The sequence below is a fragment of the Metopolophium dirhodum genome, chromosome 9, assembly GCF_019925205.1.
Source record: "Metopolophium dirhodum isolate CAU chromosome 9, ASM1992520v1, whole genome shotgun sequence".
In the NCBI taxonomy this organism is placed as follows: Eukaryota; Metazoa; Arthropoda; class Insecta; order Hemiptera; family Aphididae; genus Metopolophium; species Metopolophium dirhodum.
This window is the reverse complement of record NC_083568.1, coordinates 2,145,738-2,163,980: the sequence shown is the minus strand read 5'-3', so window position 1 is coordinate 2,163,980 and position 18,243 is coordinate 2,145,738. Positions and strand designations below refer to the sequence as shown.

The 18,243-nt window shown below is 25.2% G+C and overlaps 1 protein-coding gene across 4 annotated transcripts in view; it reads right to left on the bottom strand.

Moving 5' to 3' along the window:
• LOC132952740 (glutamate receptor ionotropic, NMDA 3A-like) overlaps nucleotides 1-18,243 on the bottom strand; it is a 169,065-nt gene that overhangs the window by 140,222 nt on the left and 10,600 nt on the right. For 2 of the 4 annotated variants that reach the window (XM_061025147.1, XM_061025146.1), the window contains exon 2: nucleotides 4,803-4,976. The exons of the other annotated variants lie outside the window; for them this stretch is intronic. Coding sequence is in view for 1 of the 2 variants with exons in the window: in XM_061025146.1 (XP_060881129.1) it covers nucleotides 4,803-4,825 (23 nt within the window). In the remaining variant the exon portion in view is untranslated. The remainder of the gene's footprint in view (nucleotides 1-4,802; nucleotides 4,977-18,243) is intronic. 4 annotated transcript variants of the gene reach the window in all.

The window sequence follows — 18,243 nt, the reverse complement described above, 5'->3', positions numbered from 1 at the left end:
GCTAATATACTCGTGTTCCTCTCCTCTAAATACCTACTGTAATTGTCACTATTAAATTAATTTGAAAATGCTACATAACAATAATACATAACTGTTGGAGGTTGGCTAGAAACAGAGTTTCCCTATAAACCATTTTTCAAATACAACGATTTTTCTCTGCTTTAAAATTTATAATTTTAACAATAAAACACAATCGGCTCTTTGCCACAAACTAAACAAATCGTGCATGCCCACCGTCTCAATAATTTTTACAAATTCAATAATTATAATACCACAACATAAAATATATTATACAATATCCATGGTTGTTTTTCTATTGTATAAAAAAAAAAAAAAACCATTCTAAGACAGGCAATTTATTAATTTTATTTAATGTTTGAGGTTTCGTACATATTATGTGATGTCGCCTTGATGTAGGTTATAAAGTACATTTTTTTTTTTTGGATTTTAAACTTTTATTTCAATTACTTAAAGTACAATGATTTTAATAAAATGAATAAATAAATAAATGTCTAAAATCGGTGTATTTGTAAAAACATCTGAATATTGATTTCTGATTTCAATGAAAAATGTTTCATAAGCTAAAAACCAAACCTTCAGAATATATATTTACTGCAGTATTTGTATTTTGTGCATTGTATAAAAGAACTAAATATATAGAAATACTATATTGTGGTTTTCACATATTAATTTTTTAGAAAAAGAAATCGAGAGAAAAGATTCATTCATTTGAAACGCGCTATGTAAACGATTTTATTTCCATATACTATTAATGGTTAAAAAAAAAAGAGAACATTTCAAAATAAGTATTAACCTGCAACTCTTTATGTATTTAATAATAATATATCTAAATCATTTATATTATGTTTAACCAAACCCTTCGTTTTATTATAACTTAAATTAATATTCTTTCCTGAAGGTAGGTATCGGTATATAATATAAAAACAATTTAGTATGTTATATGTATATGGGAACTACCTACTATATTACATATAGGTAACAATTTTTAGTCATATGTACCTACTACCATTTGATTGGTTAACTATATTATATAACAATTAAATAGAATAATTGTGTTGTCAATTTAAATTCCCGATCTTTTCCAAACAAGGTATTATTACTCAATCCAAATCTATTCGGTTCTTAAAAACTTTAAAACAGAACTTTTTTTTTACGTCAAAAATAATTGGTGGAACGTGGAAGTTTTCATATTTGAGTGAAATAGAGAATTTAGTGCAATAAGTGCGAGCCATTAGTCCTTGATATGTGACTGAGCCCATAATGTATCGTAATTCAAAAGAACTACTAGATAATATTTTTAACTACATTTTGGCCTAAAATTGTAAAATTATTATTGATTTAATATGTATTATATTATAATATATTGTTTTATTGGAAATCAATGAATCAATAAATTTCTTATCATCATGAATGTCTTATATATTATTATTATCTATGGTACTGCGTATATATTTCATACTATTATTTTTTGCATCGTAAATGTATTTATTAGTATTTCGTATAGGAATTTGAGACCTAGCCACCAAAAACCTAGTCCATAGTCATAGTTCAAACTTAGAATTTGTATAAGACTTTCATTTTCAGAAAATCTGATTTAAGTGTTTGAAGAAGTGTAAAAATTTTAAACTTTTATGAATTTGACCTCCCCCCACAATATAATACATATTACCTACCTAGTATAAAATAATATGTAATGCCATATTATATTAAACCGTTTGGTTAACGGTGTTTTGCATTTATCAGAGAAACTGATGAAGAGTGCGCGAAAATACAATAATATATGATTTGACAAATAGTATTATTAAATAAATTAAATATTACAGTTGTAGCTTTGTAGGTAGCTATATGGAATATTAAATGAATGGTGCAGCATATGGATTGCACACTATAATAGTTTGCTCATTAAAAATTAGTAATTCAAAAATACAACAAGTTACAATAATAATCACTCAAACAGACGACAATCCTACACATAAAATTAAATATTAGTGATGAATTTTGATACATTATTCCATTTGATAATAAAAATAAAAGCTCCTGCAAAATTGTACTATAAATAATAATATAATGAAAATAAAAGACATTCATTCAATTGACTTTTCTAACGAGATACTTATATTTAAGTAAATTAAATAGTTGGTAAATATCGTCTGTGACTTAAAATCAAAAGAACGAATTATATTCGAATCAATGAATATGGCTTTTGTTATAAACATAACAATTGCAAATAAACATAAATGTATGAATTACAAATAATAATGGTTAAAAATACAATTTTCATCGTGTGTTTATTTATATAATGAAATGTAGTATATTATATTAAATTTAAAATATAGCCACATATAAAATTATACTGAATGATTTATTTATTTGACGTAGTAACGGTTTTCATTTATTTATAATAATTATTCTCTTTATAGTTTATTTTAGCAGTTTTTAAAAAGTCTTTTACTGTCCCAAAAAATGCAAATAGTTAAAAATAAAATACATAATTGCAAATGATGTATCTATACAGTTTCTAAATTCATTTTCGTCAGAATTTCTAATGAAATCCGCAAAGGAAGTATTTTGAAATTAATTGAACGTTTTCATTAATAATATATGACAGATAACTGAATCAATTCTAGTTGCTTATGACAAGTCTATTTGTATTATCGAATACCGTTAATCTAATATAGTTGGTTGAAAATGTTTTAAGAATTCGTATACTTGTGAAAATGGAAAATATCATAGTTTTTGACTGATTTGCAATCAAATATAATATATTAAAAATAGATTTGTTAAAGAATTTTGGATTCCCAGATTAAAAAAAAAAATTATTTCCAAGTATAACATGGTATATCTGTATGTATTCTGAGATAAAAACAATAGACTACATATAAATAATTATTATTTTTCTGTTAGTAATTCTTAAATAAAGATTATTATTGCAATTGCAAGTTTATAGTATTAACATCATAGAAATAATGAAAGACTAAATTAAAATGTGTTATTATATTATAATTATATTAATAACACAGTTACCAATACACAGAGGGAATAAGAAAATATATTTTTAGTTAAAAGAATAATTGAAGTATTATAGGTACTTTAGTACTTTGCACTGCAAACACTAAGCCAACTCTAAGGTTTTCTTAGAAAGCGCATCAAGTATTCAAGTCACTTGATAATTTAAAACAATGAATGAACAAAGTTCAAGTTAGAGTAGATGGTTAACGGTTTTCTATCGAGACATAGTCACATAAGTATGCAATTCTAGTAGATTACAGTAGGAGATGCCAAGATACATAAAATGAATAGTAATACAAAAGACACAAAATTTTACATATTATTGAGAATTTCATAGACTAGAATATACATAAAACTCGAATAATTGAGAATTTATAATCAATGTTCTTATACTAAACATTAAATTATTAGCATTTTTCAAATATATTTAATATGTTAAGTTATCATTGCAATCGATTTATTAGAATTTCCAGTAAAAATGGACAGAAATTACCTAAACCATTTTTAAAATTATTATGTTGAAGTGCCATATTGTTCTATTCTTGAAAAAATGTATTATAATACAAAATTAGAAGTACAGTTTATGTAGTTTTACAACTCAAAAGAGCAATGTAAATTGTAAGTATGATAAGATTTAAATAAATTTGAATTTAAATTTTTACAGGTTCTCATGGATAAAAATTGTATGCCTTTGGTTATAAACATTAAACAATTACTTTTATAACCATACATAAAATAACACCAACAATTCAAAAAATAATATTAAAAGGATTTTGTTTTTCAATTTAGTAAATATCAATCAAAATTTAATGCTGAGTTGTAAACAATCTTAAAACTTAAGATATTACATTTCTTATAAACCAAAAGTAAAAATCAGAATATACGTATTGTTTTTTTTTTTTCATAGAGTGCCCTAGCTATAAGATGAATTTGTTGTTATAAATAACCATTGACCTGAAACAACAAACTTTACAACTCATTTTTTTAGCTATAATCACTAACCTCTTGTATTTTTAACAAAAATAATGTAAATAAGTAAATTCAATATTGAAAATGGAATTAGTAAGACATAAGTATCTATCAAAATATTTTCAAGTAGATCATTGCTTTTTTTTTTACTTTATAACTGATAATGATATCTATATAATATTTATATAAAAGTATAAACATATGTAGTTGATTAATTATTTTATTATTATTATTTATTATTTGAATACCTAGTCCACATTTAAAATATTAATACAAATCGATTTCAGGAGATTGGAAGCGGTGATTTTCTTTCTTCGTCTAACACACGTGGAACATACGAATTTAGACGGGTTTTCATTCCAACGTACCGATTGATCTAAGGAAGAGATAAGAGTTCTAAAAACATATTTGAATTTGTCGCCATGTCTACTTGAGATCGATTTTGTCACATTTTTGATTTTATCCACAAAAATTCTAAAAAATTGGTACTAAAAATAGGAAATAAAATATTTAAATTTTTGGAGAAAATTAAATCAAAAAATTAAAAATCTGGGAAAGTCGATCCCAAGTAAAGACTTAACGACAAATTCAAATATGTTTTTAGAATTCTTATCGCTTCCCTAGATCAATCGGTACGTTGGAATGAAAACACATCTAAATTCCTATGTTCCACGTGTGTTGGACAAAGACGGAAAATCACCGCTTCCAATCCGCTTGATTATAATAAAACTATATTACAACATTTATGATTGGTGTATAAAATACAACAGACTACTAACTACAACCAACTAATAGTTACTAACCTCAACAACATAATGTTGCCCATTCCACAAACAGCAAAAATGTCACAAACACAGCCGTAAAGACTTGAAAGTCTCTTGAAATTTAGAACATCATTAATCCACCCGTGGTCCTCAATTCCAAAAAGTCCAATTCATCAAGAAACCTTGGGACCATTTTAAGACCATACAGCGACTCTAAAAAAATAATTTACAACACAATGATACTAACGATATGTACACTGAACAATCTTTGTGTATTTATATAATGATTTTATAAAATCTCAAAGAAAAGACAGCAATTGAATGGGTAGGTAGGTACCTAAAAAAAAACCCTTGGCCACTTCTATATTTTATTTTTCACTGTATACTTTATAACACTACAAACCATTCTTTGTTTTAATTATTATTTTAAGCTATACTTTAGATTTTATTAAATTAAAAATATTTTGTCATAGCAAAAATAAAATATAATTAAAAAGTTTTAATTACATACTAGAATTAATAAGGTAATAATATGTATGATATAAAAATATAAAAATATACATATAATAATATAAATATAAAAATAAACATATAATATTAGGCAGATCTTGATTATGTACCTGATGATTTGACTTACTACCAGTTATCTGTAAGCTAATTAAAATTTATATAAATGTTATTACAGAACATAAACTTAAAAATAATGTTTCCATTATCTGATATTATAGCAACAGTAAAATGCGTATTTCTACGGTAAACTATAACATATTTAACAACGAAATGTATTTTTTATGTATTATCTAAACTGTTCTATGGTTAACCGTAGACCTATTTAAATAAAAAAGTTAAAATGTAATGCAATTTATAAGGCTGTACATTAAAATACGATAAAAAAAAAAAGCAGCAGTTACACAATTGATGATTTGGACATATTATCGTGAAATGGCCACTTTTTTTTCGCGAATTAATAAAATTGTTAAAAAAAAAAGTAAATTTCTCATTTGGGGTATAACACATATATATGTGCATAAAATGTTTAATTAATTTAAATGTCGCATTAAAATAAAGAGAAAAAATATTGCCTATTTTGTTAAGCATCAACATTCTGCGTTCATTCAAGTTATATTGAGAACTTTTTACACCCCCTTCAACAGTGTTAATTTGTTCCCTTCCTCCAACCATATTCAAAAACAACTGACAGCAATGGAAAATAAATTAAAAACTCCCTCCTGGCCTACGAATTACTATTATTTAAATTGCAACCGTGTAATGTGTCATGTCGAAATTGTATATCGCTTGCCCTATACAATCAGTTGTAATTATTTAGTAAAATATATTATGAAGTAACTACACTTATACCACACAAGTTTCGACGACTGTAGAGAGTGTCCGGTACTTAGAGGGTTTTGCTGTAAGTGTGTTCGAAATAAGTGCAAGATAATCGGAAATTATATGTAAGTACCTTACCTTACGGAACTCACTATATCCTTCGTTTTTTATTAATCAGTCGCTAAATTCATATCAATATCACATAATCTCATCGTTCAGTTATAAAATACACGCGGAATATAAAAAAAAACAATGATTTGAACTTTTTGTACAACCTAATAAACAATACGCTAATAATTAAAATAATAATTGGTGAGCAAATTGAGGCTACCTATATCGTTTTAGTTTTCAAAAACGTTCAGTAACTGTCAAAAATTAATTAAATTGTTGATTGGCAAAATAAACAATTGCTTGTCATCACACCGCAAGATTTCTGTCAATCTCCTGAAGGTTTATACTTCGAGAGTAATAATATTATTATACTTGTTTATTCGTGCTTTTGCTATTTTTATAGAATTGCTTTTAATATTTATTTCGTGTGGTAAAAAAAATATATGATTTTCTTAAAAATGGAAAAGTAAGTTGTTTACAAAATCGCATCATGAAATGTCTTTGAATTTAGCTAAACGTATGATTTTAGAAGTACGGTTTTTATTTGTTGTTTTATAATACATGTATTTCCATTCTGTAGTGAAATAATATAATTGTATTATAATGTAGAGTACTTAATTATTATGTATAGATATTAAACTATGTCGTTGGCACGTTTAGGACGTGGATGTCTCTATATCATATAAGTTCTTAAGGGTAGTACTGTATATTGAAACACGAATTAATATAGGTAACCGACAAAGTTATAATGTTTACCTTTGTGGTAATGATTCTACTGTCAAATTAAAACGTTGAGGTTGATGCAATTTAATGGTCGATCGATAAATAGTATTATAATTGCTGAACATCTTATTGAGACATATACAGCGTCGAATGAGTTCCAATATCTTAAAACTTTATTAGTGATATAAAACAAAATGTAAAAACATTTTTAAAAAACGTAATAAAACGTAATTAGTGCTTGACTATATATTATGTGGAGATTCATATCTTTCTTAAAATACATTTTGCGGATATAAAGTTTTAAAATGTCAAATAAATGTTTAAAACATTTATTCTTTAAACTATTGGAAACAAAAAAAAAACTTATTTACAAAGCAGTGTTTATAACAACCCGGATATAATTACTTCAGAGTTCGAATAACAAAACATCTCAAATGTACCTATTAAAGTTGCCATATTTTAATGATTGATAGTTCAAACGTATGAATAATGTAAAGCATGCAATAAAGGAATAAGGTTTTATTAACCTTAACATCGATTTATATTGTATGTGTTTCTAATATTTTAAACCAAACTTGATTTAGTATAAAACACAAGTAGGACAGTAAAATGCAAATACAATAATATTATTAAATCTACCTGCCTGTCTATTTACCTAAATATATTGCAGCAACCAAAGTATACCTACCAAATAAATAAACAATTCAAATTTTGATTTTTAAATGTCAAAATCGACTTACTGGATAATCTCAAATCAATTTTAATAAAATACTACTAAACATTAACCAATAGATACTCAGAAGTTAAGTAATGTGCTAATGTGTGTTACATTTATATTTCTTTGGTGTTTAAGTTTCGTATTCAAATTAAATACATAATAATATATTATAGCTATTTACATTTTATTATAAAAAGGGTTAAATAGTAAATATCTTGTCTTTATTTCATTTGTGATTCGTCTACAAAATATATAAGAGTTATGAAATAAGAAAAAATAAGACATTTTACTTAAAAACTGGATATATTTAAGCAGTTCAAAATACTAAGATATTATTCTAGAAATTGTGTCAATAACTTTAAATGAAATGTCAAAAATAAAAAATAATAATTAATATAATCCACGAAATGTTGTCCATAATACTTTATCTTATAAAATAAATAATAATCTATACCAAACAAAATATATAGAAATTATTATTATGATGACTTGTTGAGTAAAATGTTGTATTCTTAATTTAGTTTTAAATTATCTGAGAATTGTTTTGGAAAAATATAAAAACATTTATAAACATTTTCATCAAACACACCCAGTGCAAAAAATAAAAAGCAAAAATTTGAATAATGATAAACTTCAATTACGTTTTTAGTTTAAAAACTAATAATGATAATGCTCGCTGTTACTTGTTATACATTTATATATGATCAACAACGCTATTATTAGTTTTACTATATTTCGCTTAATTTGAATTATAAGTTAACACTGAACACAATCCCTTTTTGTTAATCAGGATAGTTTTGGGTCATTGTCTCATAACTATTCTAACCTTTCGGTTGCCATAATGAGGTTAGGGGGATGTGATTATGTAAAGGATAATATAATCAAGTCTTTTCAGAAAATGCTAATGTTTTATTTGTATTTGGCACTTTATCTGAAAGGTAAATCAATAGAATATATAAGATTTATTAATATATTATGTTATTATTAAAGAAAATTAAATATATTCATTTTAATTATAAGTTATAACTTATTATCTTTATTTTTAGACCATATATTATAATTTTTTTCAAAATTACATTTATGTATAACATATAACAACGGAAGCAAATAATCAATTATAGTTTTTATTTTTAGTCTTCGTTCAAAAAATTTACTGATTTTTAGTCCTGTGTGTATTATAAAACTTAAGTTACATAAATTAAACTAATAAAATGTATAATATGTATATTATATCCATATCCTATAGTTCAGAATACTTAGGCTTACTATGGAGCAAAGTGTAAGTAAAAATAAATTCATAATTTATGTTAAGACCAAATTGTTAATTACTTCTAATAAATTGAATCAAATTAATAAAGAATTTTTAATTATTTGATGAAAATTATTTTCTATTTCAAAATGTAATTTATTTTTCTAAATACGATATAAAAAATAATAATTAATGAAGGTATTTTAATTTTACATTGTTACCTACTGCAAAAATGTTTATAGTATACCTATACGCCTTTGCCTTTAGTCGAAATATTATGTCACCAACTATATTATTTTAGACCATTAGAAAGTGCATATTATCATAACTATCCCAAAACAAAATAAATTAATAACGATCTATATTAATTATTAAAACGTTGTTAAATGTTGGTAGTTTAATAATAATAAAAAAATTTACGAAAAAAATTGATATATCTTTCAGGCCGTACGAGTTATTAAATTACTACATTTTTAAGTTCCTTTGATGTATTTAAAGTTATTTCGCGAGGGATTTACCGGTAGGTACTGTACAAGGGGCAGGTACATATAATATAACTTATTTTTAATTACTGCTTATATTATTACACATTTCATATTTTGTTGTTGATACACACGGTCAATTATAAAAAAAAACTATATAATATATTATGCTTTGCCTTTGGTAGTTTTATCACGTCAAATACCGACAATACCGTGCACCTCAGCTGCGAAATGCAGGAAATCAAAATACATTTTAAATTTATTTAATTTACACCCGCATGACAAAATGTATATTATAATATATAATTACTTTAAATTTAATTAAAACATAATAATGTAATAATATTCGGATTTGTTGTTAAAAAAATATAATATTGTGGAATATATTTTAAGTCACTATCAGTTAATCATTTTTATAAGATTGATAAATATTACCTACTGAATAGTCCAACGAGTATCCGTGGTTTTGTGAATTTTGCCTGTTTTTAATAGTATAGTTTTTTTTAGAATTTTTTTTACTAAGAAAATAGTAGGGGAATTTCCTACTTTTGACCACACTAACTAGACCAGATTTTCTTCCAGTAACCATCCCCGATGTGGAACATTGAAGTGAATTGTCTGCTAACGAAAAACGTTATAACAAACATAAAAAATATATATGAAAAAAACACACATTTATCGTAAAACTAATAGATTTCCCTCTCCTATCAAAATCTTAGATACATTTAAGTACAACTTGTATTGGAACTTTTAAAAGTATAAGTTTCTATGATAAATTTAACATATTATATTATTTTGTCATTGTTATTTATTCTCAGATAATTTTCAGTATTTATTTTACTTTCTTATCCCTACAAATAAACTGAACAATAAAAATAAAAACAAGTCCTTTTGAATGGTCATCAGGTAATAAATTATTACAAAACATGAAAACGAATTAAGTGCCAGGATGATATACAATAAATTAAATTTCCAACTTTTTGATCGATTATTTAATATTGAAAATAATTTCCCCCCCCCCCCCCCCCCCACCGACACAAATTATGTATTTTATATGAGTGAACAGTTAATACTTAAATAAACTTCTCTCTTTTTTGACCAAAATAAAATAAATTATGAACGCAAAATGTATGTAATTATGTAAATTTCTTAGAATAAATTAAAATCTAAAATTAGACATAAGGAAATAATCAAATAGGTACCTATTAAAAAAATATAATTTGTAATTTATTTAACTTCATAATATGTAAATAACAGAATGTCATAATCCTTAGTAAAATTGTCTAATATAACTTATTAGTTATTAACTTATAACTAAGTATACATATATACATATATATTATACATATTCGTACGAAATATGTTTATTGTTTACATTTTGCAAGTCCTAACTATATTTTAAGTTATAATAATCTCAAACTTTTTAATAAGACATTAATTCTAAAAAATGTGTTTTTACTTTAAATACTCACAATTCGGATTGTTTTAAATTTAAATTATAATTATACAGAGGTAATATATTATATAAAGGTACATAAAAATCGATTTTGTTAAACTTAAAGCCTAATAATTTAATTACGGTTTTTATAAAGTTTAAATATTCTCGAAGTTAAATTAAACCATTACAATATTGATATTTTTATAAAATTGATCTACAATATTATACTAGATATTTAATAAAATTTCTTAATGACAAAGGGTTTTGTAAAAGATCTTGACATGTTTGTATGTGTCATGTCTTCTATTAAATCAGCTTACAGCCAAATATAATTAATGATCAAATGTTTTGGCAATCTTATACAAAAAAATATTGATCTGGAGTAAGTACATTGTTTTAAAAATGCTTTATTGTATATTTCAATATTTGTATAATGATTAATTGTATGAATGGATATGATTCAATATTTGTGAAAGCATGATCTTTATTTGTAGGGTGGCCATACGTCTCGGAAAACTGGAAATGTCACCGGTTTTAAACTTGGGGTACCGTACCGGTATCCCGAAAATAATTTAATAAAATTAAAAATGGTTAAATTTCGACAAAAATGTTCTAATAATAATTTTAATTGAGGGTCAAAATGTTATACTGGATAAAGTATTGATGCCAAATCTATAGTCTAATTATAAATTAATAATATTGGGAAAATTCTAGGGGAAGAAACAAACGCGTGTGTACTGTTACTGCGCGTTACTAATTTATATGTATTATGTTTTAATTTTATATTTTACTGATAGTCGACACGGGTGTTACGGACTAATGACTATGATTTATTATATCAGTAGTAACTTTTAGTCATTATGGCACCTAAAAGAAAATGCCATTTTCATTACGAGTTTTCTGAAATTAGAATTTATAATAAGAGGTAGGTAGAAATGAATTTGAAACATAATATTTTTGATAATTAAAAAAAATATTCATTTTAAAATGTACCTATAACTTATTAAACAATAAATACAATTTTCGAACAACATTTTTATTATTTTTGCATGGTAAAATTGGTGCATAGAATAATATGTCGTTACTCGTCTTTTTTTTAATTCGTACCTACCTAATATGTTTCAATATTTTTTTTTTTTTTGCTCTGTCCCGGATTTGATTCATGCAATTATGGTATATATAGTATATACTAAATGTTGTGATTAACATTATTATTTATTTCATCGCAACAAAATATAAATACAGGATATTATATTATCATCGGATGTCATTTTTAACTATTTAATTCTTACATTTCTATACTTCTTCAAGTACCTACACAAAAAATATTCAAAGTGGATATTATTTTTAAATTGTCTAAGCTTTAGCTACATTGAAAAATATAAAATAATATTTTACTTACAATAGCATAAAAAATAAAATTTTAATAACAAAAATGTAACATAATAAAAGATACCGTCATTATTAAATCATGTAAGATTTTAAAGTTTAAACAGAATATCCAGGATAGATATTATGTTCTTTTATGAGACAAAAATTGATTGAAGTATATTAAATTGTAAAATAATAAATATATGTCTATATCAAAAGTATTTAATAATATGGTTTTATCCAATTAGCGATGAGTATGACATATTTTATAAAATTAGTATGAACTATTTAGATTGATGCAATCAATTATATTACATAGATGTCCACGTACTGAAATAATTTCATCATGTTATATAATTTGTATTTATTTTTATCAAACCCATTTCTATATTTCCATTATATTTCCATTCGATTATCTAAAACAGGGACGTGGCATTTGGCATGTCCTAAAAAACAAAAAAATTCTTTAAAAAAAATGATTGAAAAAAATCTACTTGTATAATTTAAATTAACGAAATTTGATGATGTCACTATTGCAGATACAAGACGTACATAAAATGACCTATCTACATACCATCGTATATATAGTATTGTCTACTTGCACGTGACGAAAATTTCTTTTGTCAGACTGTTGCGCAGCCACCGATTTATTTGTCTGGTACATAGGTAAGAACATACGTGATAAAAATAATAAGACAAAGCAAAATAAATGACAACTATTTAATTTTTTTTTTTGGTGTTCAAATGAATGTTTTGTCGAACTTTGTACTTGTCCATTCTTATGATATAATATACGTAAAATGTATTCAAAGTTTAAGAAATGCCCTAAAAGCTCCAAAAAAATGCTCTAAAAATAATAGGTTTAAAAAATGCAAAATCAAAGTTTCATTTTTGAGATCTTGGATGGATAAGACAAATTTTGTGATTGGGAAGCAATGTTTTGGGACATTAAAAAAATATATACAATTTGCATTTAAATCCGCACGTCTTAACCTAATCAATATACATGAAAAATTTGGGGGCCATACCCTTTTCGATCATCCTATAATTACCATTTTCAGCCAGTATTTACCAGCTAGTATCCTTTAGCCCCCCTGGCTACGCCACTGACTGCAAGGTATTAAATAACTGATATGTATATAACATTATAATATACATGAATATTAACAAAAATAAACATAATTAAATTGTATGCTGCTTATAATTTATTTTTATTTTTTCTTTAAATCTTACATTGGTGACCAAAATAGTTTACTGGCCTAAAACGGTTACACAAGTCGAAAAATAAAAGGTTCATTTAAGCCGAAATCGGTTCCAACCGTCGTTTGTGATCTTGTGTGACGAATTACAGTTCCAACTAATATAGTTCATCTAGTCAGTAAGGTTCTGCTTTTAAAGTTTAAATATTTTATACTATCATAAAAAACAAATTATTAATAATATGTAGGTTAGTTAGGTTAGTAGACTTTACCAGGGCTCACCAAATGGTGACGCGTGGACAAATATTAGCCGTCCCGCAGACAAGAAAAAATAAGTAAAACTGATAAAACTATACATTCTAGTGTTGCAATTTATTATTTTTGTTCATCCGTCTACAATTTTGTGGCCCGCGAACAATTTCCAGATTTCTAATGTGACCATTAAAAAATTGGTGACCCCCTGGACTATATAATATATACTGTTCGAATAGTTTTAAGTCGTCGATAGTATCAGTCGTGCTAATATTTAGATATTTGTTTGTAACGATAATCAATGTAAATGATATCATAATAATATAGTAGGTAGATAATATGACGTTTCCGGTTGTCTAACTAACAATCTGCGTACATCTAAATTATATCACAGTCAGTTAATTAGACACATTGTTTATTAGGTATCGTTTAATTAGAATGTTCTGTTTATAGATATAAAATAAAAACAGCGTAATAACTTGGCTTGTATAGAATAACAGTGGTAACATCGCACAATAAGGTCACATTTCTACAAAAATATTTTAATTTTACATAATATAGATAGTTCTCATAATGTATTTGATTCAAATTTTAATGTAATTGAATTAAACATGCTAGATAGCAACTTTTTCCAAGTTAATAATATTCTACTTACTCAGAAGTCTTACATAGTTTCCATATGTGTACAATAAAGTTCATATATATACATCGAGTAGGTATACATGTATTTATATATTTGTTTTGACTTTTTGTTTTATTCATATTAACACTAAACTTTTGTACGAATAGAATAATACGGGCGATTGTACTTATGATACACATATGTTGTTATCTAAATATGTAAGATGTAAAAAAAAAGGTACCGAAAGAATACAGAAGAATCCTAGAAGTTGGGAACTCAACTCGATTCACTATAGTGCGTTGGCATAATCCAGTGTTATATTACAATTTTAAATTTACAAAATCCAAATAGATGATAGTGTTTGCATTTTAATAAAAAAAAAAAAAACCCCTCGGAACTTATAATATTATAAGAGAATAGATATAATTTACATAATCTTTTAAAATTTAAAATTTCAGTGGTTAAAATAAAAATACGAAATAATATTTTCTACATTTATTGAAAATATTCCGAATATCATAACTAACCTTGCACTAAAATGTCAAGTCTTATAAGACTTCAGAACTTGACTAAGATATATTATATATATAAAGAGCTTCTATATTTTAAAATGTATAGCGACATAACTGCATCACGTTTTAGAAAATTTTAACTTATGAGAGCAGTGCCATTCGACAAAATAAAACCAATAGGTAAATGGTAATCAAAAAGAAATTTAAGTTTAAAAAATCAATAACATAATTTCTGCTCACTGATTATTAACTTTTGTACGGTTTTCTAAATATTTATGAATATGCTATAATCGTACAGAAATTTTTTGAGTTGTTCGCGAAGGTTAGGTATAGGGGGTTTCATGATTATCATTTCGTCATACTATATAAATTTAATAAAATCTATTTTCTCCCGAATGTAAAATGGCTTAAAAATTAAAATCATAATATTTCATTCAATATCCGCTTTCAGTTTCAATTTTTCTTTATATATAATATTACAAAACGAAAAAACGATTTTACCTACATTATTATAATCCGACGTAGGCTATGAGCTGGATAATTTTACGTTAAACCGAATTACTTGACTCTTGACGAATAACTAGTAATTATATAATATTATGTTATATATATTATAGTTATAGTTTAGGCTTACTACCTAGTCAAATAACGTAATGCCAACAATGCTAAAAGTTATATCTTCCGTCCAAATTATTATATTAAGCCAACTAAAATATTAACTCCGCTATACTTCCGTTGCTAGAGTACTGAGAATGAACCATTTATCAACAGTAAGTCAATACTTAGGCAATATTAATTTTAGATCTGAGTGAAACAAGGCGTGTATTGGTTGCAGTATAATGATGTTTGGTTTTTGCGGTCATGTTTTTAGATAAATATCAATTATAGTTGATGACTACCAAAACTTTATTTTCTGAATAAACAACTGCAAGCCGGTATTACATACGAAGTTATATTTTTATAATAATTATGAATATAATGAGAACTAAACATTTTATATCGTACTGCAAATACTAAAAGTTTACAAATACGACGATTAATCATTGCATACAATTTCATGACAATCGACTATTAATATTAGATAGGTATTACAGTTACATAGATTACAGATTTCAGATTTGTGTTCCCGTCTAGACTGTAGTAGAATTTTTTGTATTGAGCTTTTTTTTAGTTGATTTACAAGTGTAAAATAGTTTGCAATGAAAATAATATAATATGTCATAACTTATAATAATATACTACCGGTGGAGCACCGGTAATAAGCCGAATTATTTGAAAAGCTTTAAGGGTCGGAAAACAACCAATACAACGTAATATATACTATATAATATAATATATTATGTAACTTTAATGCCCCAAAAATGCATTTAAAAAAGAACCATAATTTTAAGCACGGGTACACTTATTGTCATCGTTAAATTAAATTTACTTAAATATATTTTAACGTTTTCATACTACCGGAAAGACGAATTGTAGCTGGCTCACAATTAAGCACAAAGTATTTAAAAATATTTTCAAAAAAGTGTAAGTAAAGACTATTCAAGGCAATAGTAAGTGCACTCCAGTTTATCATAAGATAAAAGTTTTACAAACAAAGTTATGATATTATAAAATTCATTAATTTATTAAATAATAATTGAAAAGCTGCTTTATTTAGGTACTATTATTTACATGTCTTTTTAATATGCAAACCTAAATTCATTCCATTTAATTATTATTTGTATTGTAATGTAACTAATAACCATATCCAAGTCTATAAAGGTACGTATTTTTATTTACAATTCGTTCTTTTATTATAATTTTTCATTCACATGACGTACAATATTCTAACAATATAAATAATATTTAATCAAAATAATATACTTGTATGGATCACTAATGGCCAAGTCGTAGAAGTAAGTGAAAGTATAAAACAAAATAATATTTGTTTCAGAAAACAGTTATTAGGGTAACAAAAGTTGTACAAAAGTTTTACCGAAGTTAAACAGTTAAAAGTTGAACAAATTTAATTAGATAATACTTTGAAATTAATGCAACTGTAAAATCTCTCGATTATTTTTTGAATAAAACTAAAAAAATACCCGATGAATTCTTTATGTAATAGTTAATATTTAATTTCTTTAAACATGTTAGTGGCTTAAAACTATGACAACACATCAACAATAGTTTCACGTATCATATTATAATCCAAATTAAATATGTGGTAGATATTATTTTATACAATTATGATACAAATTCTATTGTTTTTAAAAAGAAGCCACAAAAAATGCTCAAATAAAACTTCACTAGAAGTGTTTTTAAGTATAATAATAATTACTTTCATATCTGTAGGTTAACCCTATAAATACGCTAATGTATAAAGTCCTTTGTATGATGTTCGGCTGGATTTAATTTAAAAACTATTAGACTATACATTTGGAAAGTGCCTATCAAAGGAAGACACGACTAATAAAGTCGAGTATACGTATTTCTCGAATAATTAGGTTTGGCGAAACAGATCTTGTAAGGCAGAACGATTAAAATAAAATACGAGTGATTTCAGGCAATGTTAACAGTGGTATACCTAAAGGTACGCGTGCCGATATTACAAAATTGTATGTGATAAAATCTTAAGTTTGGAAGCATGTCAAAAGACTTCAACCGACTCAGGCCCTGATTTAGTGAAATAGGGGCCCTGTGCACTATAAACTTTGGGGGCCTATTTTAACCAAAAGTTAAAAAAATAATAATAGGTACATATTTAACAATAAAAATTTCAATTCATTTATTTAATTATAATAGACATTTTTTTCTTGTTTTTTTTTGCAAATTTAGCAAGTACGTCTTCAAATTTTAACTGTTTAGTAACATCATGGTTGATTGGCAGTAATGATAAAGAGTCCAATTTTTCTTGTATTAAAGTATAATTAAAGTATTATTTAATAAAGTAAAATTCGATTTTTTATACGTTTGAGTACAGATAATGAACGTTCACTACTACAGTTCGTGCACGGCATTGATAAATATATTTGTAATATAATTTCCAAGTTGGGAAAAGTATGGCGGATATTCATTCTTCGAATATATTTCAAACAATAATGGGGATCTAGAAAAAAATTATTACCAAGAAATGACTTTTTAAACTCTTGAAACTAAATCAGTTCACATTTAAAATTATCAGAATCTAAATCATCTGAATATGTAGCCAATATATTTTTGGAACATTTTTGTATTTCTGATCTGTCCATATCATTAAAGAGAAAACCAATTTTTTTTTCTAATTCTTCATAAGCATTGTTTCTTTTTCTCAATTCAGTAATTAATTTATCACATATTACATAATGAGTGTTGTAAATGAAATTTTTTTCGGCAGATAAACTTATACCTGGATTATTTGGATCATCTAAACTTCTAGCATGTTGTTTTTTTCTTTTTGATGTATAATCAGGCAATACATTTAAATGGATTCCTTTTTATAGTTTTAAAAATTATTTC